At 42.0% G+C, this 22,562-nt stretch overlaps 1 protein-coding gene across 2 annotated transcripts; it reads right to left on the bottom strand.

Moving 5' to 3' along the window:
• Positions 1 to 1,412: 1,412 nt before the first annotated feature.
• On the bottom strand, positions 1,413 to 19,449 carry SKIL (SKI like proto-oncogene). Of its 2 annotated transcripts, none has more exons than XM_032697980.1 (7): positions 19,396 to 19,449; positions 16,554 to 18,475; positions 11,915 to 12,012; positions 10,269 to 10,507; positions 9,802 to 10,046; positions 8,767 to 8,991; positions 1,413 to 6,541 (listed from the first exon to the last, which is right to left on the bottom strand). In XM_032697980.1, the coding sequence occupies exons 2-7, from the start codon at positions 17,658 to 17,660 to the stop codon at positions 6,380 to 6,382; spliced, it is 2,076 nt and encodes a 691-aa protein (XP_032553871.1). In that variant the 5' UTR covers positions 17,661 to 18,475; positions 19,396 to 19,449; the 3' UTR covers positions 1,413 to 6,379. The 2 variants fall into 2 exon arrangements, with proteins under 2 accessions (XP_032553871.1, XP_032553872.1); XM_032697981.1 differs by lacking the exon at positions 19,396 to 19,449 and adding an exon at positions 19,091 to 19,115.
• Between the last annotated feature and the right edge of the window lie 3,113 nt (positions 19,450 to 22,562).

Genomic DNA, 22,562 nt, shown 5'->3' with positions numbered 1-22,562 from the left:
TGCACACACATTAATTTCAGCAACAGTGTGAACTCCTACAAGATCAATCTTTTACCCTTCACTCACACGGTTTCTGTTTGATCCTCATTGTTCTCTCTGACAAAAGACAGGAGCTGCAATTAGTCATAGCCAAGCTATCAACACCCCATGGCTCTTTCTCATCCAGATGACTCACCTTGAACTTTTTCTTTACATCTTCAGCCCTACAGCTGCTCCCTATTTAGAAACACAGCAGTATGAAAATGCAAGTTAGGATGCAGAATAAAAGCAGGTTTAAGTGATACAGCTTGTTTTTCATTTTCTTCTATACTGAAGGCTGAGCTCATGAAAATATCAATTTAATCTTTGTCCTGACTCATACCATGCCTTTCTCTCCTCAGCTGTAAAACATGGACAATTACACAGTAGCATTAAGGGTTTGCAATAACCCGAATCATCATCAGGATTTCCTATATGCAAGAACAGTTCCTTAAAACAAGGACAAAGCATTTTTGCACTGATTTGAGGAGAAGAAAAAATACCAAAGTGTGTGTATGTGAACGTGCTTTCTTATCTGCCTAGAAAAAACTCTCAGGATGCATAAAATCACCCAGAAAAACTCCAAAATATTACTTGTGCCAAGAGTTTTATTTTACTACAATACAGGGTGTTTTTAAGTGACCAACAGCATACAGCTTATTAAGTGGTGGAAGCTCATGGTAAATGGAAGACTCATTCATATACAGCTTAGAGGAACTGCTCCCTTTTTTCATCTCAACTGCTCCTTCCCTCTCCTATTCTGAATTTTCTGCTATTTAAGCTCTCTGATAGGACATAAAACTTGTGTTAAGTAACACAATCACGTGGTTTACAAAAACTAAGAACTCCCAAGAGTCGCTCTAGGAAATATTTCCCATCAGCAGTAACCATTTTTCAGGAAACAGTAAAATTCTCATTTCTGATTTTAACTTTGTATTAACTCAGCATTTATTCTGGTAATGTGTGGTTTTAACCTCATCCATTATTGAGCTCTTGAAGAGAGGTGTGAACAACTCAAACATTGCTTGAGCAGCTGAGTGGTGACAAAACTGAGCACCACAGAACTTGCCAAGCTGCAAGTGGTTGTATTTACAGGTATAACCCCCAAATTTATGCCAAGATACACAGAAATCTTCGTGTCAATACTTTGACAGAGCCATAAGAGCTTTAGGAAGTGGAGTCGTGGGGAGGGAGAGCTTTGATCTTGTAGATTTTGCTAAAAATACCTTCTAGAGAAGTGGGGACCTGCTGCAGGCCACGGGAGTTCTGCTAACAAATTTCAGCATAATCAGGTTTTAATTTGCTGTAATCAAAGCAAGGAAGGCTCTGTCCTCGTGTTAAACACCTTCAAAGAGTCAAGTTTAGAAGTCGGTGTTCAAAAATACGACAAAGTGTTCTGACATTACAGTTCTTTATTTGCTTTTGAATCCACGATCTATACAGGTATTTACAAGGCATGGAAATGGATAACAGCACAAAATACAATTGAGGTATAAGCTAAGAGCACAGTATGTCATGTTTCAATAAATATAATTCAAAATTTGTAAACTAAGTGACCAGATAGATGCATCTTGTTTACTAAAACCATATAAAATATCTGTTAAATCTCACGTGAGGTAGAGGACAGTTCTGTGTGTCATGTAATGCAACCACAGCAACGCTGACAATAAGACTGTACATCATTGGCAAAGTATTAAAAATTGTTGAATGCACGGATCGTTTTTCCTACGGTTTCAGAATATCATTCAACCTGTTGCCTCGAGCTCACACGGACTCGGTTGTTTTGCAGCTACTTTCTGTCATTTGAGAGAATTATACTGGCATGTCAACAGCAAAAAATACTTTGGAGAGCGAGGATGAAAACACAAAAACGTTTTGTCAATCACAGAAAGCAACGTTGACGGCAACGAAATATTTCAGACCAACTTTTTTATTATTTCCTAGAATTAGTTTAAATACAGTACAGCTGTGCTTTCCTTTAAGTGAGGTATCTCTTAGAAGACAAAAAAAAATTCAATTGGTATTGTTACATTTAATCCATTTTCAAATAGCAAAGTTTTATACCGTGTTTGCTGTGCTTGATGAAGTGCTTAAAACTCGTTTTCCAAGCGTTTTCCAACTGAACCACTAACCCTGAAAAAAACAATTTGCTAAGTAATGGAGACACACTAGAAAATCATCGTGCAATTTGTAAGCAATAACTGCTTTCACAAAAGCTAAAAAATGACTGCATTTTTTTAAATAGATATATGCAGCAAATAGAAAATTCTACAAGCTTTCTGTAAAGAAAACTGATGAACACGCACACTACAAATGTAATGAGCAAAAAAAAAATATTGAAATTTGCAGCTTTCTGCTGCTTCCTATTGATGGCTTAAATAAAATTACTGAAATATTGCAAGCACAGATTAACAGGTAGGAGCAATTACGTCTTTTGTCGACTTCACCATGTTATAGAAAACTCTGTTGTGTGGATTAATTACACAAATTAAGTGCAGAAAAAATACAAAGTTGTTATCTTTACCGACAATCAAAATATATACTCTACAAACAAGTGAATTCTAGGTAGCTGACCATGACAGCACTGCAAGGCCAACCTCCTGACTAATGCTAGGAAAGGTTTCCAAAAATTTCATAACACATTCTAGCTATCCCCTCCCCGATATAAAACAAGATGTATGAATAAAACATTGTGACTTCTAAAATATGGGCCAAGACTTATTTTTTTTCCAGGCCACCAGTAGCTTTATGCTCCCACCCAACTTTTCCTACTTCACTAATTGCATTATGCCTTTACTATGTACAAATGGTTTTACACCTAAGCTATCAATATATTAAATATAGAATAAAATTAGTTTAAGGTGAAACATGACTACATTCATCTAAATGCTCAAACTGAACGATATGCTTTATAAAAACCTAAAACACGGACTTAAATCTGGAGATTTAGATAAAAATCTCTTTCGTTGAGGGATACCTGGTAATACTGCGAGTGAGGATGTTTCTAGACTGCCAAAATTACAAGAGTTTTACTCTCTAAGCTCTTATATTTTGTTGATTAAAGTACACAAAGCACGTGAAAGTTCTCTTTTAAAAATGTATAGGAGCAAACTAGGTATTCACCTTGAATCCTACTTACTTTGTTCCAAAAGGTGCACTAGGCAAATTCAATCTTGCCCTAGGTGTTTAATAATCCAACTTTCAAATTAGGGGCAATTTTAGGATTTTTTTTTTTCCTACAGGCTTCATGTCACAAGTATCTGGGAACATGACTTCCTGCCTGAAAGACCAGCAAGCAATAGCTGAAGGCAAAACAAATAACAATACATAAAATGAGAATGCTATGACTAAAAGCAAGGACCTGATGACAGAATTAGTTTCTACCATTAAGTGTGCACTTAAGTGAGGGCCCTCAAGTGTGCATTCCAAGTTCCTAAATCAGGCTGCAAAATAAACCATTCAATAGAACTAGCGTAAGGTAGGGGCAAAAAAAAAAAAAAAAAGTCAACATATATTTGTTCTAGAACTTATACAGTACTATTTACAGTTTACTAAAAAACTATCTTTCGAAGACTGTGAACACACAAAAGTCTATGGCACATTTATGTATACATTATTACTGAAAATCAGTATAAAATTAAGACTACGCGTACGAAAATTATGTTACGCCAAGAGCCTGAAAGTAGTATTTAAGAATTTTAAGAGGATTACAATAATTTAAAATGCATTCTAACTTTAGATTAACTAAATGGAATATTTACAAAGCTACTTTTAAAGTCATTTTAATAAACGTCCCATTAGCTTTATCAGCCAGATGTCTGAAAACGATCAGGAGGCCTCATCTGCAGTTGGAATTGGTAAAACATCCTATAGCTGCTGGAATTCTTGCAACAGTGAAAATATTAGAACAAAGGACAGACACCAGCATTTTAAGAGCCTCCAGCAGTCCACCAAGTGCTGCTGAATATCAACTGCTGGCAAAAGGGGAGATCTGAGCAGAAGTCACAAAATAGAGACAAGACCTGCATGGAAACAGAATATACAGTGTTCTAATATAATAATCCCAGGAGGATTCCATACATTCAACAGCTAAGCTATAAATACTGTGTGAATTAGTCACTGCAGCTGTATTAAACGAGCTGGTGGCCTTATTTATCTACACTGACAACCCAGCGAGTCTGGGTCCAAACACTGACACTGAAAAGCAACTAGAAATGCATCTCTCCATCCTTTAATAACACCTTTTCCCCTTGCCCATCCAGCTAATCCAACGCAGGATCTGCCAAGCAAGTTGAACAACTTGCTCCATTCCCTAATCATCACACTTTTATCAATATTCCTGCCTCCTCTCCTGCCATCCCTGGGTTTGGTGGTTGGTACAATAAAACATTTATGGCATTTTTAAAACAAGTGCTGCATACACAGCCAGAACTATTTAGTCAGCACCTTCTCCTCCAAACCACACTGCAAAGACAGGCCTTTTTTTTTTTTTTTTTTATTTTTTTTAATGCAAGAATTTGGAGATGGAGTTGAAGAAGGGGAAAATATAATCTGGGGGTTTTTTTCTGGCAGGGGGGTGGTTCAAGATCATCTTGAAGGCCCCTTCCAATCCAAACTATTCTATGATTCTGATCGACACTGACAAAGAAAATTGATAATTTTTCATCTATCCTGCTTTTAATTGTCAGTGTAACTATGAAACAGAGTTCATAAACAAAATTGTACATAGTTATAAAAAAATCGTCCTATGACTCCATGACATTTAATTTACCACCTCATTTCTCATCCAATTTAAAGATATGTGCAATTTCATCTTCCTCTGTGATATTCAGTCTTGTTATACCACTAAAACAGAAACAAAAAAGAGCTCAAAAGTTTTCAGTTTTACAAGTTCAGGGAAAAAAATTAATCAACGTAGGCTTTTACTAGTGGCTTCATCCAAAATTAACTGAACTATTAAGAGGATATTAAACCTAAGTACCTTAAAAAAAGAAGCTAAAGCACAAGTTAAAATTATGTAGTGAAATACTAGAATTACGAAAATATTCCTATCACTGACATGATCAGCTGACATCTGCCAGCTGTATCCAACTTTTTGGAGAGAAGTGCAAATAAAGTATTTCTTCATCCAACTCTGTAGCCATGCATTTAATCCACTAGGAACCAGACTTCAGAAGTACTCAAACATTATATATACATAAAACAGTAATTCTGTACAATTACACATTTCCCAACGCTATAGCTTAACAAACATGCTGTATTTCTTAACTCATGGTAACCCTACCATGCCAGTCAAATACAGAGACTATCAAAATGATTTTTCAAAGTGCCATACCTCAGAATTTTATTTTTTAAGCTATGATCACAATGTCAGTTAAGGCCTGTTCTATGTAATGAAAGAAAAACCCACAGGTCGGCAAGAAGCTCAGAGTGTGGAGGCTTAGGGTGCTAAAGAAATTAACACATATTCCTTAATAAATATTTTTCTTGAAAGCATTAGAATCTTGAAAACAGTTAAGTCAAGCTTTCTCAGTTTCTAGAAGAAATAGCCCCACCTTTAAGCCTTTTATTAATGTTTCTTTCACACCTACTACATAGAAGAAAACAGAAGAAAACTTGTGAATTTTTAACTTCCAAAGATTCCACTGTAATTGTAAATTTTTTAATTAATTTAAAAAAATCCCAATGTTTTCTTCTTCCAGCACAGCAGGTAAGCGCTGGCTCAAGCACTCTTTAGATTGATAACAAGCTGTTAAATAGACAATACTGAAAAGATCAACCTGACTTCACACAATGAAATTATAGGGAAAACTCATGCTGGTAAATCACTTTTGAGGCTCAATCATCAGTCATTGTGGCAATTTTGAGCATTACCTAACAGATGAAAAGCTGCCTTTACTTTCCTCGGTTCAAGAACATTTACTTCTCACTGAAACCCAAACTATTTTTGACTTGGAAGAATTCAGAATGTTCTTAATGTACTTGTATAACTGGATGTGCAATTGATAGCAAAATAAAGATACCCACACATGTTTTAACAGACAGCGTTAAAAAGTGTTGAGTCCTTAAGACTGTGTCAGAAATAGACAGAAACTGGTCACTCTAAACCAAGGGTTTCATATTTTTCATTGTTTGAGAAAAACACCAGTACAAATCAATGCAGATTTTCATTGGTTAGGAAAATCTAAAAATGTCTATCTATCTCTAGTTATTTATATCTATGTATATCTTCATCTGGACCTGTCTGGGAAAAAGAAACCTGTAGAGAACACTTTTTCTCAGCACACAGAAATTGTTCACAACTCATTAAAAACCAAAACACCCTGTTTGAAGGAGGCAGTCGTGCTTCCTCTTCCGATTTCTATTTTCCTTTCCCATTTTTTGAAGATTTCAGGATCTGTAGCTTCAATTCCTTTATCATCATCTCTAACTTCTCCCGTGCCTCTCGTTCCTGTCTCAGTTCATCCTGAAGCTCTTGTCTATCTGCCTCTGCATGATCCAACCTCTGTCTCAGTTCTGCCAGCTGTGAAACAGGAGAGACAGAGAGGTAGAGCACATTTTAGCAAAAATGAGAAAATCTAATTTTTAAATATATATAAATTGTAGTTATAGGACCTGTCACACTAGACCCCGTTGACAATACATATAATCTGTTGGGGAGATTAGGATGATGTCTGCATCAGATGTTTCACAAATCCCAGGACAAGCTGCACCTTTTCATTTCCCAGGTTCATTTCTCCGACCTGACAAAATGTTACTTCTTTATTTCAATACCTGAATGCATTTCTAGAGCAAACAAACCCACCAACACTGCTTTCTGATACCCTTTAGTATAAATGAAACAGAATTACCAGAAATGACATTTAGAAAATCTTGACCATAACCACGTAAACCTGAGTCCACTCAAATGTTTCTGTGAAATATTTTATGTTTAAACACAGAAATAAAGTACCTCCTTCATCTTTGGAATACAGTAATAGGCTGTTAATGCAAGTCCTCTGACTCCACGACTTGGATTCAGTGAAGTGCTGCAGCACAACAGTGCCCACTGCCTGCATGTTGCAGCACGTCCCACATACACATTTCTCTGGCTGAGTTTTGATTTCCAGCTCTAAGGAAAGGTACCAGTACTGGTTATTCTGCCCTGCTCTGATTGACAGGGTGAAGCAACAATTAAAGTAGACAATAAAGAAGTCAATTCAATAAAGAAGCCAAAAAGAGAGAGAAGGTAGTGCCTAGACAGGCCTAAAAAGAAAAAGAGACTTTTAAGCAAGTAGCAAATCCCAAATTATTAATTCTGTTTAATGCACACAGAGGGTTCCTCCTAGTCCACAGTTCTCTGACAAAAAGGCAGCCTGGGCAACGGCTTCAGGAAGACATTGGATTAAGGCTTGGGGAAGTTTCCTGTTCCCAGGACCTCTGTTTAAATCTGATGCTTCTTGGAACCAAAATCTACTATAAGATGTGATAAGAGAAGAAAAATGTTCCAATTATATGTTGTGAATAGCTCTGCCACACAGGTAATATCACAGTAAACTTTTACACAAGGAATGCATTTAGTTTTCAAAGTCTAACTTCAGAAGAAGTTAGAACTTGGGGGAACAATCCATGGTTTTTACCCTCTAAAGAAAGCAAGCTGCACAAGCCACATGAAACGTGCTATACATGATTATCTTCACGAATTCGAACACGTCGTTACTTGCACTAATAGGGCTTGTACCAGATGTTTAGTAAATCAGGCCTGAGTCAGAGAGGATTATTTCTGGCAGCAAAGGCCAGGAATCAGTGGAGTGGGATGTCATGAAATTAAATTCGTGAGAAGGATTTACGATGCTGGTCTCTGCCCTACTCACCAAAAATACCAAAACCTGTCTCTCAAGTACTGCCTGTTTCTCACTTTGAGTCAGTAAGAACAGGAAATATACACAGTCAGGAACAAATAAATGACCACAAAACTTTGCTGAGCTCAAGTTTTCGATTTTGTTTACTTCAAAAATGAGTCTGTTAGGACTAGTTTTCTGTGACATGGTGCAAAATACATCACTATACATTTGATCATAACTGCAGCTGATTTTTAAAAGGGTATTCCAGGATTCCCTTTGGCGTTGGCTATATTTTGTCCTATTGGAATGACATGAATACCCTCCAACATAAAGGGACAATAGTAAAAGCTGAAAGGAAAGTGAAAGGAAAAAACAACAACTCCACAGGTTTTGACATATGAATCCAAGGGGCAGGAATGAGAGACACAAATATCATTTTCATTTCCAAGAGAACTCCTGGCCAAATGTTCTGCTGCAGCACAGAAGGGGCTCAGCAGATAGTGCAGAAGATTCTGTTCCACTGAGGAACAGAAAGAGCAGCAAGTTATGCTGCTAATTCTTTTTAGCATAAAAGGAAGAAGATGAATAGCTTATTCAAAGAAATAAAATGAGACTGTTTAACTCTATACCGCTGGCAAGCCCATATACATTCAGAACAGTTTGTTTTAAATGAGGATATAACAGACCTCATGTTTAAGATTAATATTTCATCAATAACATCATGTGTTTCTGTAAGTTGCATTCTACCCCAGCTTTAATCAAGGGACAGGGAAATAAATATTGCTGTCACTGTGACCTATTTTGGTATTTGTCTGTGGTGTCAAAACACACAGAGAAAATGAAACCCTTAAGCGCCTGAGCAACAGCTTCACCATTTCCTGATAACTAAATACTGTTAGGCTGGAAACAAACCTTCCCTTCTCACCTGTGCTGCATATTCAGCTTCTTTGTCTTTTTCCAAATTGGAGTCACAGCTACACTTTTGCTTCATCACTTGGTCCAGTTTCTTCTCCAAGTCTCTCTGCTCAAAATAAAACTCTTCCATTCTTTGAGCATGATCTGCTTGCAAACACTCTAGTTCTTTCTGTAAATTCTGCTGCTCTTCAGTCAGTTCCTTCATAGCTTTAGAGTTACTTAACATTTCCACTTCCTGTAAAGAAAAATCAAGATCACATACACCTTTTTTTCTAAGACCAGAAAAATAAAAAAACCTGGTTTACTGGTTTACTCTGAAGTTGAAAGAAGTGCATCATCAGAAAACAGAATAAATGTGTTTGACTTCTTTTTCCACTAGTATTTTGAAATTTTTGAAGACTTAATTTATTTTAACTTACCTACAAGCTTTACCTCCGACAGCAGAACAACCTAAAAGTGGTAGCTTTAGGGCCCTACCTGAACTCATAGAATCTGAGATTAGCATTTAAACTAAACTAAAATAAATTAAAATAAAATATTAGGTCTGTTCCATGAATGTAAGAAGCAAAGACAGTATATAACTTAATTCAGAAAACAAAAATGTCACAAGTAAGCACCAGCCTCTAAAATCATCCATTATTACAAAAGGGCTAAAACTAAAATCCCTAAAAACAAGCCTCAGTAAACTGAAATAGGAGGATGGTGTTCTTTTTTTGTACAGGGCAGTGATAAGACCATTCCTAGAATATTGATGTCACCTCTTTAAAACCCTTAAAACTGAGAAATTTGAGAGGATACAGCAAAAGCAGGAGCTGCTTGGACCCAGCAGCTGCAAACTGAAGAGACACCAATTATTAGCGAGCTCAAACCTCCTGAGCGTAACGGATACTAAAGATCTGGTGTCTGGATTCAAGCTGAGGGAAAGATGATCTGTGTGTTTTGCTGTTCCTAAATGAATGTAATCTGTGCTATTGACTCTGGGGCCAGCCAGCTCCCAGCAGCTCTCTGGTGTCAGAGGTGAAGCGCTCTCAGACTGGCACTGTACCATTTGGAGCTGCTGCTTCCTCCGCAAAATGGTGTTCAGCTTTTCCTGCTGTTTGATGTAGGTTTTCATCACTTCTTCCATGATCTTTCCCTTGTCATCTTCACAACTGATGTCTTTCATGAGCGTGGGGGACAAGGTCCGTGCATCACCCCCCCCTTCGGCACGGGCAGAGTCTCTGGTGAGTTTGGAAGAAACGCGCTCGGATTTCCCACCTCTCGCAGGACGAGTCGGCACCACAGGTGGATCTACACAGAAAAGAAGAACACAGCATAATAACCACAGAACATTCAACTCCCAGAGTGGGGGGAAAAAAAAAAAAAAGGCAAAGAAAAGCAAGATAACAAAAAGGTGTGAGGAATTTTTGGAAACCTGAGGTGATGTCACAAAGTTCTTGCTCAGTGGTGTTACACTTTCCAAAATTCTGTGCTATAAAAATCAAAGACTTAGACATGATTCTGACTACTCACCTAAACGTTTATGCTGCTCCACACCACTTTTCAAGTCAATTTTTTCCTGTTCTTCAAGAGAAACCTCTGGATAGGAGGCAGCCTTTTTGTGCTTTCCACTGCTGAGCTTCTTCTCCGACTGCCCAGGTGAGGATTTAATTACTTCTGAAGCTTTGACTGTTGTTTTTGCAACATCCTTATATTGTGATGCAAGAGATACATTCGGGGCAACCACTTTATCACACATATAAAGGTAGTAACTGAAACAGCAGAAGAGTAAAATTCATAGTGAAAGGTAAGACATAATAAATGATGGCTGGTACAGAGCAGTAAGTTTAATTTGAGTTCAAACTGTAAAAAATAAGCACACCCTTTTTAAATTTTTCCTATGCAAAAGGAAATCCTAACAATCCACTTAATCTTTACTGAGTAGATAATCTAGATAAGGTTTTGAGGCTATCAAACAAGAGGATTTTCCAAACATGGCTGATTAAAAAAAAAAAACATACAGAAAATCATATGAAGTCTTCATTTAAATTCAAAGAGTGAAATTAGAATGCCACTAAATCCAGACAGACTCTCTAGCATTTTCATAATCCTTATACTTATATTAGCAGTGGAGGATGAGGAAGTGATCAGTGAAGTGGCAGTGAGCATCTTAAACAGCAAAGCTGCATCCTGACGGTGCTGGGGTATGTCCCAGACCAATGCTGGACCTTCTTTTCCACATACACTGAGTGGCCTGTTTGGATTTTCCTGGGCTCCCAGGAGCATCCCTTTGTACCACTCCAACCTCACCATTCAGCTTTTGGGTAGTACAGAGGGAAGAGAGTCCCAGATGTGTCCAGGTCAGTACCAAGACAACCAGTGTCCCGATGCTGGAGTCAACAATGCTGTCTCCAACACCTCCCTTTCTCCTGGGTCTGAAGGAAGGCACTGACAGAAACAGGAATGTGAGGGACCATCACAGGAGTGCTCCCATTCTCGTGCCTGTGTGGGAACCAGTGTGATGTGTTTGCTGCTTTGCTGCCTGCTGTTAACCAAAAGGGTCTGCTCTGACCCAAATTCCCCCTGTGTAACCACAGGGGGTGAAGGCACACAGGAGGTCAAGAAAAACTGTTTCCCTCACTGAAGCAGATGACAAACTGTGTGAGAAGTTAAGGAAATGCACTTGGTTTCTCAAACCAGGAAACTACTCAACAGACAACTCAGCTGCAGCCATTGCTCCACTGTGGAAGAAAGCCTTCAAACACTTTTTACAAGTCTTTTCTGGAAGAAAATTAGCTTGCTTTCACCATAAGTGGGTCCTGTGCAGCTTTCCAGGAGCATGCACTGTACTATAATGTGAAAGGTCAAAAATTATCTTCTGTCATTTCTACTCTGAAAAGTGAAATTTTAATTACATTTCAATAGTATTGCCTACTGAAGAACACTCACAGATCACAGCTTGAGTCCTGTACCAAAAACTACTCACAAGCAGTTCATTAGTATTGACATTAAGAAATGCATAAAAAGTTAGAGTTCAATTATCCCTGTGTGATCCCTTAGAGTTTCCTTAACAGTTCAGGTTGCAAATACCTTTTTCTTCAGTTTGAATTACACTTAAATAGCCAAAAATATTTAAATATTTGACAGCACTTATACTTTTAACCAGGAAATTCAGTTACCTGGGATGGAAAAAGGAGGGTGGTTGAGGATCAGCTTCTGCTTCTTGCTTTATAACTGGATACCACTGCGATAATTCCAGGTTCTGCTGTGGCTCTGCCTAAAGAAAAGAAAATAAATTGGTAATTGGAACATAGGTACATGTTATTTACATTTTCATAAGCACTCCTCAGAGGAATGGCATTTACACCATTAATACAGACACATCTGAGAAACTGGAGTATGGGAAGTGGGGTGTCTTTGGCAGAGCTTCAGGGTGAGGCCAAGCCACAGAAGTTTCCTCGATCTCCAGTATCCCATTATGGGCAAAATAGCAATGAAATTAAAAGAAAATCTCTTTACAAACCTATCTAAAAGCTCTGCTGAGTTCCCAGAACTCTGCCAGAGGCATGTTAAACAAGTTTGGGAGAAAGAGAAAGCAGAAACTAGGATTCCCAAAAGGTTGTGGGAGCCTTTTGCAATAAAGTATCTCTACATAGACTAAAAACCTGTGAGATACTTTATTACAAGATAAAAAGGAACAATTTGATGGTGTTCCAGGGACTGAATTTTATTCAATCATGAATTTTTATTGTAGAAGCAGGCAGAGCTGCTCACAGTAACATGACAACTCCATTCCCTTTGCAGTAACAAACAAAATTAACTCAGGTGCATCAGAATATATAATCTTAAAAACTTCTGTGCATTCTCTTGGATAACAATTCCTGTTGTGTGTCTCAAGAAACATTTTTGGAATCACACTTCAATCAAAGTTACTCGTGATCCTTCATACTCCCCTGCAAAGTTGCTGGTAATTTCAAGGGAAAGGTGTCTCATCATATATTTAAGCAAGACTTGTAGGTAAGAAATTGGTTCTTAATTTCACTGTGTTAAAACAGCCCTGGGATGTGGGTTTTTGGGTAGGGTGTGGTTGGCTGACCCCAGGCAGCTGCCAAACACCCACACAGCCACTCCCTCAGCACCAACCCCAGCGAGATGGGGACAAGGACAAGAAAGTTCCCAGGACAAGATAAAGATTGTTTAATAAGCGAAGGAAAGGGAAAAATACAAGTGAAGCAAAGGATATCACTCCTTGTGTGCTATATCATCAGAAAAGTTTGTAACTACACACCCTGAAATAAACTGCTACAGAACTCCATCCCTGGCAGTCAGAGAGCACCCAATGACACCAGGATTGTCTGTGCCATGGTCTGCAGAATCCCACATGACTGGAATCCAACATGAGGGACCAAATCCCACCTATTTCATTCTGATCAAAACTTCCAGCCCCCTAAACTCGGATCTCACAATGAAACTGAAATTTAACTCCACCCTTGCAGTTCCTCAAGTCAGTTCCAATGCAGACAGAAAGGAGGGAGGGCACAAGGAAGCAGAGCTTCAGAGTAGTAAATTCATAATCAAGCCTCTAAATAATAAAGTCTTGAATAATCTCTAGAAAAATTGGCCTCATCCTGACACTTGTGAAGTCTTTTCTACTTACTCAGATCATTCAAGTAATTTAAATAATCACATATAATCTACTTATATAGCAGCTAGTATGCAGCAATCTGATTTTGTCCTGAACCACATTTGTCCGTATTTTACAACTTCCATTTTACCATGTTTATATATTTACATATGAAATTACCTATCATGTAATCTCTATTTTCCAGTTATTAAGTCAGATTTTTACTTTTTTTTTAACCTATTTCAAATGGAAACCGACTTTACTGTCCACCCGTTAATGTGCATTTTGCAAATAAATTTCACAGCATGCAATCAAATTTTTACTTATGAAAAAAAATGCAATGTAACCATAAACATGAAGTCATTTTCTAACAGGATTCTTCCCTCCACATACAGGTTAATAAAATAAAGCATCTACTTATATATATATATATACATATATGTATGTTATTTCATTACCCAACAATTTGTTTATTTTAGATGCTCTTAAATAATTCTGTAAACACATTGAGTTAGTTATACCCAAACTGTTTGAAAGGGCTACAAGAAAAATGTCTTATTTGTCTTCTAAGCTAGTTGGACAAAGCTGTTCTTCAAGGAAAAATAATATATAGGAAAGTAGTTTTTTCAGTCTAATCATTAAGCCAGTAGTTTCAGCAGAGACAGGATTTACAAAATACTCAGAAGCAATGTTAACTCTTCACACTGAGCTTTTCCCCACACACTGTGACCAACACAAGGAATTAGTCTGAGAAGCAAGACAAAGTTTTAATGCAGAGAGGTCAGAAGCTGTCGCAAAGTCAAAGGAAACGAGGATCTGCGAGCGCAGAGATCAGCACAGACTCGGTGACAGCTGTTCCATGAAGAGCAGGTGGATGTGGCACTGCAGTCTAGAACTCCACAGAAAACTATGACAATCAAGCACACAGCTTACAGATTTCTTACTAGCACAAAGAACAGAAAGGAATTAACCTCCTGAGTACTTTGTCCGCTCTTAAAATATTGAAGCAGAATATTTATGCACTGTGAGGTGAATAAACTCAGAGTGAAACATTAAGGAGAAAGGCGAGGTATGGGATCTAAGATGCTCCAAAGGCCATGGGAATGAACTGATTTATTACTACTAGATGGATAAAGACCTGGCCAAGGGCAACTGTTCTTCCTGGGCCCTCCAAGATAACAAAGATGCATTGGCACTTCAGAGTACTGACTCAGCAAAGATGGTAAAGAGGTGACAGAATGGCAAATGGAACATCCTGCAAATAAATTCCCTTAGGAGTATAAGGAAAGGGAATGTCTAAATGTTGTACCTAATACTTCTCTCACACCACAGAAACGAGGGAAAGAAATTGTGGCTGCCCCATCCCTGGAAGTGTTCAAGGCCAGGTTGGACTGGGCTTGGAGCAACCTGGTCTAGTGGAAGGTATCCCTGCCTATGGCAGGGGGTAGAACGAGATGAGCTTAAGGGTCCCTTCCAAACAATTCTATGATTCCATGAAAAGATGACTGAAGCAGCCCAAGCTTCTCCAGGACAAGGAAACGGAGGCTGTGCTCCAACACTGCCCTCCTAAACTATTCTAATCTTTTATACTTTCCAGATGAATATCCACAAGACAAAAAAAAAAAAAAGAAACCAAGAAAAAATCCTCCCCCATCACTTAATTTTGTTCACGTTTTCACAGCTTCTCACTCTGGTTTCATACGATGCTTTGTAAGAAAGAATTACACAGGTCTGCAACGGAAGACTGCAGAAAGTTTCTGTATTTCATTTGCACTGGTCCAGTCCAAATGACTGCTACTGCCAATTTCAGCTGGGTTTTTTTGTCTGTGCACAAGAAACCGAAAGATCTCATGGTCTGAAATCTGCTACTGTGGAAAGGGAAGCAGCATTTATAGGTATGAATATGGAAGACTATTTCCACCATGCTGTAGTTTATTTCCTACGCTGGCTTTGCAGGGATAAAGACTGACAGGTCTTTATCAGTTGAAATGCAAAGTCTCCTTGCTAGGAGACTGCATCTTCAACTAATTCAGCACATGGAAGTGTGCCATACTGCAGACTTCCATAGGAATTTGCTGCTAAAACCCCTTCTTGTAGACTGACACCACTGTAACAGTACCTGTTACTACAGCAAGCCTTCCTGCAACACTAACTTTTCAGGAATTTATGTCAAAAGGTGTCAGCTTATAGCACCCCTTTTTGGGCTCAGCCATCTGGGCTGCTCTTGCTGCTATTTTGAAATCCACCACAAAACATCCAACAGGCAAAATGGATTTATCATCAAACCAAGAGCCATCAAACAGACACGGAAAACCAAATACACTGAAAAGAAACAAAGACAAGGGGCAGAAATCATTAAAGACCTCTTTAAGTTTAAATTATACCCAAAACTTGTACTTTCTATGAATGGAAACATCTATGATGTAAATGTTTATCTGGTGCTTGTCTTATTATTTAAAATAGAAGCTCTCCAAGGGACAAATAAGCTCTGTATTTTTGAACCACAGCACAGACTTGCAGCAGTATTTTAGGAAAAAATAAGACGTCTATTATTAACCATTGTCAAGATACCGGCCTACAGCTCATTACTTGGGCTGCTTAAAACCCCCCTCTTTTTGGCATATTTCTCTACACAAGTGGTTTAAACAGAAAGCTCTTGCTGAACAAGCAGACTTTGGGCTCCTAAATAGCCCTTTAGCAATGCACCATTACCCTGTACACAAGTCATGAGATGGGTGGCCAGCAAGCCAGGTTGCCACCCTGCCCACGTGTGTGAGCTGGAGCACAAATAACAAATGAAGAATTCATTTGTAATACTTGATTTTCAAGCTCCTTTCTGCTTTGCTCAGCTGCTGCAACACACGCCGCATAAAACCTACTCAAAGGTCAAATGGGAGAATGAAAATTCCCTCAATGGCCCTGATTTTTCCATAGTCTGTAATACCTCAGAACAGAACAAGAACCAACAGAGCCAAGCTGGCTCGAGTGGTTACTTACAGCCCAAAGAGGAAAGAAATTACCGCCCCTTTTAATGAGAAATGTTATTTCCATGGTGAAGCTCTCTTACAAATTTAACTTAGGCTTGATGTGACAAGCATTCCCACTTAGCAAAGCCAAGCAACGCGCTTCCAAAACAAGTATTTACGTGTGAGCAGGAAGAGATTTGGGAGTTTTACCAGAGCAGGTGAACTTACTTTGGACCGCGTCCTTTTCTGATTTTTCTCACTGAATTTCTCCTTCATTTCCTCCAAGAGATGCTTCAGCTCCCGCTCCTCCGATGTTCCCAGGTATTTTTGGTTAATGTGCAGGTAGCAGTGCCACTTGGCCGACTCAAACCCCCAGTGGCAGGTCCTCTTGTCCGGGGATCTGTGCGAATGCATCACGAACGTCTGGGGCGAGAACATCCCGTAGCATTCCAGACACTGGATACACGGGTCGTCCGGCGCAAGGTAGAACTGAGGTGCAAACAGCCCCTGGCACTTGCCCAGGCATTCATGCTCTACTTCAAAGGCACTGCCAGTCTCTTTCAGCTGGGCCAAGGTGTTCTTACAGGGGAGAAAACTGCCGTTTTGGGGAAAAGTGCGAGGGCGCAGTAAAGCATTGCATAGTCTCTGAGCATCCGTCAGTGTAATGAGCCCACAGGACGGAGCGTTGAATGGAAGAATTCCCAAAACCTTCAGGATATGGAGCTGGTCGGAAGTGCACCGTGAGCAGTAAATGTAGAGTTCATCACACACCGTGTTGATCTGCTGCAGTGAGAAGTCTCGGAGAACCGAGTTCAACACTTGAGGAAGGCAAAGTCTTTTTTCTCCCCCGACTTTAAAACAAGAGATGGATTCCCCCTCCAGCAGAGTCTGGGTGAGCTCCGTGGAGCTGTCCGGAGGAATGAGCAGCGGGCCGGAGAGTACTTGTGGCGATGGGAGAGGCAGGAAGACGGTGGGTGACATGGTCTCCTGGGAATAACGAGCTGAAAAAGCTGCTGGTCCACCCAGAGAACTCTGGCTGCTCAGGTGAAACTGTGCCAATGTGTGTTTCAAACCTGGATTTAAACTCAAAGGCTCAGATAGCGAAGCACTGTTTGGCTTGGCGGGTTCCCCATCAGCCTCCACAGGAGTTTCGTCATAGTCATCCAAGTTTTCCTTCTTTATTGTTGGCAATTTATTTATTACAACCTGTACTTTGTTATTTACATGCATTTCTGTCATTGCTTTTTTCAGTGGAGGACTCCCATCCTCTTGGATCCTGCTCCTTTTCTGGTCTGAAACCAGACCTAGAGGGAAGTTCATCTGTGGGCTTTCCATTGCTAAACACCAGAACTTTATTAAGTTAGTCTTAAATGTGCATTTTTCTGATTGTTCATATAAAAAATAGTTTCAAGTGATCTTGGATTACCTCAGGTACAACAAGTTTCACAATCCTTTCAGTAAAATGTTACTTCTTCAGCCTCCAACACTAAAAACTGTGACCCATTTTGCATGTAATACCATAAAATTACTAATGGAGAGGTTACACAACTTTTTTAGTTATTTGTTCAATTTTCTAATATAAAAAACCCACTGCAATATTTATACAAAAGGCTTTTCTTCATACCCTACCCCCTATTTTACACAGTAGTCTTGTACAGTAATTTAGTAAAAAATGATGTGCTGATACACGTCCATCCTTGATCATTGTTTTCCTTTAAAAAATATACTGTCTTTTCAAACAAGTCTCTATTTAAATATTAAAATAGAAAAATAGGCTCAGCCTGAAGAACGTCAATCTTAACGCAGCCAATCCAAAACGTAGTTTTAAGTTGCGTGAAAATTTTATTCAGCACTTTCAGCTCCCAGAGATCAAACACAATCTTAAGGGCTTGCTTTATTGTGCTGCCAGCTTTATGATTTCACCACCACCACGAGAGTTACTACGGCAGTTCACAAATAAATCCTCAAACTAAAGGCTGATCCAGATCGACAGCAAAAGCTAAACGTCCCTAGAGAGTCACCTTTCGCCCAGATGTCACTGGCGTGTGTCAGAATTTTCCCAGCCCGAGTTATTAGTAGTAGAGGTGAGATCCAGGCCATGGGCTGAATTCATGTGCTAGAGCGGAGTTCTGCCAGTCCTTCCTGATAACCTGTGAACAGAGAGAGGGGCCGGTCACAGGCAATCCCAGGGTTTGCTCAGCACCTGAAGGGGCTTCAAGAGAGCTGGAGAGGGACCTTTGACAGGAGCATGGAGTGACAGGACAAGGGGGAACGGCTTTAAGCTGAAAGAGGGGAGGTTTAGATTTGATACAAGGAAGAAATCCTTCGCTGTGAGGGTGGTGAGGCCCTGGCACAGGGTGCCCAGAGAAGCTGTGGCTGCCCCATCCCTGGGAGTGTCCAAGGCCAGGTTGGACGGGACTTGGAGCAACCTGGGCTAGTGGAAGGTGTCCCTGCCCATGGCAGGGGGGGTGGAATGAGATGAGCTTTAAGGCCCCTTGGAACCCAAGCCATCCTGGGGCTCCCTGCCAGAGGCAGGGTGCCTTTCCCAGTGACTCACGGAGCCCCGGGACGAGCGCGGCCGACGGGCGATGCCGGCGGGGGAGGGGGTGGCCCGGAGCGGCTCTCCCGGCGAGCACGCCCCGCAGGACGGGCGCTCCCCCGAGCCCAGGGCCGGGCACCGACCCCACTCTCAGTCCCCGGCCCCCGACCCCGCAGCCCCTCCCGGGACGCCGCATCCCGCCGCTCCCACCCGCGCCGTGACTCACCCCGGCCCCGCCGGCACCGCTCCGGGCACGGCTCAGCCCTTCCCCCTCCCGCCGCCGGGCTCTCCCCTCCGCCCCGCCCGGCTCCCCGCTGTCCGCCCCGCACCGCCGCCGTGCCGCCCGCTTCCCCCGCGCTCCCCTTGTCCCCCTCTCCCCGCCGCCTCCGTGCCGCCGCCGCCGCCGCTCCCTCCCATCCCCCGCGGGCGCTCCCGCCCTTCCCCCCGGCTCTCCCACCCCTCCACCCGCGGCGAGGCCGCCCCGCTCGCCGCCGCTCCCGGCGGGTCCCCGGCGCGCTCCCCGCTCCTCACCCGGCGCCGCGGGGGCTCCGGCGGCCGCGGGGAGCGGAACAGGCGCCGCGCTCGCGCCGCCCACCCGTGACCTCACTGCGGAGACCGAGACGGCGGCGGCGGCGGCGCGCGGGCACGAACCCGCCGGCGGCGCGCGCCGGCCCCGCCCACTGTCTGGGGCAGCGGCGGGAGCGCCCGCCCGCCCCTCCCCTTCCCCCCGACATCGCCGCCGCCGCCGCCGCCGCCGCTTCAGCGCCGGGGAGCCCGGAGCGGCCCCCTCCGCCCGCGGGAGAGGGCAGAACACGTTAAAAATTATATTTTAAAAATGTATAAATATAATAGACATTAAAAAGTGTTGTTTCTGTCCGCCCGCCGCCCCCGCCTCAGCCCGCCCGGGTCAGACCCGGCCCCGCGCTGCCCTCTCTCCCCCGTCAGAGCTCGACAGGCGCCGGCGGAGGGACGGGCACGGAGCGGCAGCTGCGGCGGGGGGGGAGGGAGAGCGGCCGTGGCAGAAGGGCAAAGCCGGGCGGGAGGAGACCCCGGCGCCGGCAGGGAGCTGTCGGGAGGGTCGCTCCCCCGAGGCGCGGCGGCGGCAGGCGGAGGCCCTCAGTGAGGGGCTCCCAGTCACTGTCCCTCAATGGGGGTCCCTCAGGGACTGTCCCTCGGCGAGGATCCCTCGTAGAGGGTCCCCCAGCGAAGGTTCCTCAGCGACTGTCCCCCAGCAAAGCTCCTTCAGTGACTGTCCCGACAGAGGGTCCCTCAGTGACTGTCCCCCAGCGAGGGTCCCCACGCAGGGTGGGCTCTGCTCTGCCTCCCCCGCTGGGGACACGGAGATGTGGTGAAGGCGGGTGGGTGCGATGGTGTCTGTCCCCAGAGCAGTCTCACAAGACGGCTCCCCCAGCCACAGGCTCACAGGAGATGCTGAAGTGCAAGAGACATTTAGGGAAGCGGAACGATCAAATTCTGCAGAGAGGTGGGGAAGATGCTCTTCAGGGACTGCTTAGTCGCTGTACAACTAGTTCACATATTACAAATTCCTGCTGCCTGCAAGAAACCCAAAGCTTTTCTGTTTTACATCTTTGAGAAGACAGCGCTTCAGCTGGGATTACGGCACAATCCAATTTGCCGTTGCCTTTCATCCCACACAGTTACATATTTTGATGTGAGTACAAAAGCACAGCACATGAAAATGGGGCAGTTGTACAACTGCCAGGCACCGCCTAGCACCGGCCAGCGCTGCCCATGGCCAGGGCTCCCTCCTGAGCTGTTTCCTAATGCTGTCCCAGAAGGATTATTAGAGAGCAGCAAAACCTGCCTCACTGTTGATCAGCTGAGAGGGGGGTTTGGTGCATTTTAATCCTTGACTTTGCACCTTTGGTATGCTTAGCTTCCCTCTGGGCTGGCATGGCCCACCGATGGGTCCTTGAGCATCACTGAAGCTGCTTCATGAGTCATCTCTTAACTTGCTTGCAAACCACCACATCCACTGTGATATCTACAACAATATCTACAGTATCTTTAGTACTGGGTGATCTTTAAGGTCCCTTCCAACCCAAATCATTCCATGATTCTATGATCTACATTTCCTCCTGATGATGGCTATGATCTACATTTCCTCCTGATGATGGCTGGGCAAGGAGTGACCTGGGATTACTGGTGTTGTGTGTGGGTTTTGCCCGTTGCTGATCTTAGATTGTCACATCTGTAGGTAGGAGCAATCCCTCATTCCATGTCTGCATGGAATGCAGCTGGTGCAATCTTTGGGCCCTGTGGTGTGTTATATTGCAAAAATAATTTATTTTTGACAGTTTAAGTAGTAGAATAGGGTTTAGAATAACTGTATAAAATAACAATGCCTGAGCTTTTAATAATAACTGTGATGACAAAGACAATAATGATTATATTCATTTTTTAAAACGTACAGAAAACCATTTCACCTTTCTATTATTACTCAGGTACAGATGAAGGAATCGTAAAACTGAAATAGAGCACGACCTCAATTTTTACATTCAGTAGAAAATCTCGTAACAAGGATCACTGTTTTACTGTTGCCACATTGCAGCACTCAGGCAGCTTTCCTAGAAACAAAGGGGTACCAAAACCAAACCTTAGTGTTTTTGAGGGATGTAAACCTCTGAATTACCTGTGAAAACAGAGAAGGAAGAGAAGGCATAAATTCCTTTCATTCCATGTAGGCCAAAGCAGAGAAGAAAGCTTCCCAAAAACTGGAACTGAGATTTAATACTGGGGAAGAACACAAGCATTGGAGAAATACAGCCCCCCCCCCCCTTTAATACTTTATTACTTATCCTTTTTTTGTTTCTGTAAATCACTAAAGATTGAGTCAGTCTTTCCCCATAATAGTACTTATTTAGTTATTTTCATGACTACTACCATTATGAGGAGAGCATAGTTCCTTACTTACATGTACCCTAGTACTTTCTAGCTCCTTTTGCCAGACTTTGCCTGTGCAACTCCCCCACAGCAGCAGAATCATCGCCAAAAAGGGTAGGTATGAAAACATCAGGCTCTATGCACAAGTTTCATGAACTGGAGGATGATCAGGACTGACACCTCTGTGCTTTCCAGCCACTCGAGATTCACCACAAATAGCGTGTATTTTAAGAAAATGTCATGGATGCTGGACCATAAACCTGAATCCAGCACGGTGCAGCAATGGGCAGTTGTATCCTGGTGCTTTCCATGAATTCCATCCTCTAGCCTGCAGCAACACAATTGCACAGGGCTGTGCAGGCATCATCTCACTGTGGCTGCGACAACAAATGTCTCTGCAGCATTTCCAGGATTGCCTCACACAGTGATTCTGCAGAAGGATTTATAAATATTGGCATTTCCTCTCCATTTACAGTTAAGCAAACACCACGAGGCAAAGCAGTTGCAGGAGTACAAGCAACAGCCTTACAGGAAAATGTGAACTGCAAGGAAAGGGAACATGCAAAAGTGCACTTATGTTTGATCTCAATTCTCTGTTTAAATTCTGTTTAATTCTCTATTGTTCTGCAATAAGATGTTTGCAGGTAAGACAACAAATAGCTTTATAGAAAAGCAAACACATTTGTGAAGAAGACTAACATCCTGTACTTATTTATTGAGATACAAAGCCATGAATAGCAGAACATATTTATATATTTTTAAATATATACACATATACATAATAGCAGAATAAA

This window comes from Chiroxiphia lanceolata, chromosome 10 (assembly GCF_009829145.1).
Source record: "Chiroxiphia lanceolata isolate bChiLan1 chromosome 10, bChiLan1.pri, whole genome shotgun sequence".
NCBI classification, from domain to species: Eukaryota; Metazoa; Chordata; class Aves; order Passeriformes; family Pipridae; genus Chiroxiphia; species Chiroxiphia lanceolata.
Note: the sequence above shows the minus strand (reverse complement) of the source record. Positions and strands in the feature narration are given on the sequence as shown.

Excerpts from the sequence above, each read along its gene's own strand:
- SKIL (XM_032697980.1), bottom strand. The coding sequence starts at position 17,660 with ATGGAAAGCCCACAGATGAACTTCCCTCTAGGTCTGGTTTCAGACCAG. Across the intron at positions 10,047-10,268 it reads GGAGCAGCATAAACGTTTAG|ATCCACCTGTGGTGCCGACT; the intron begins GTGAGTAGTCAG and ends TTTTCTGTGTAG. Across the intron at positions 6,542-8,766 it reads AAGCTGAATATGCAGCACAG|CTGGCAGAACTGAGACAGAG; the intron begins GTGAGAAGGGAA and ends CCTGTTTCACAG.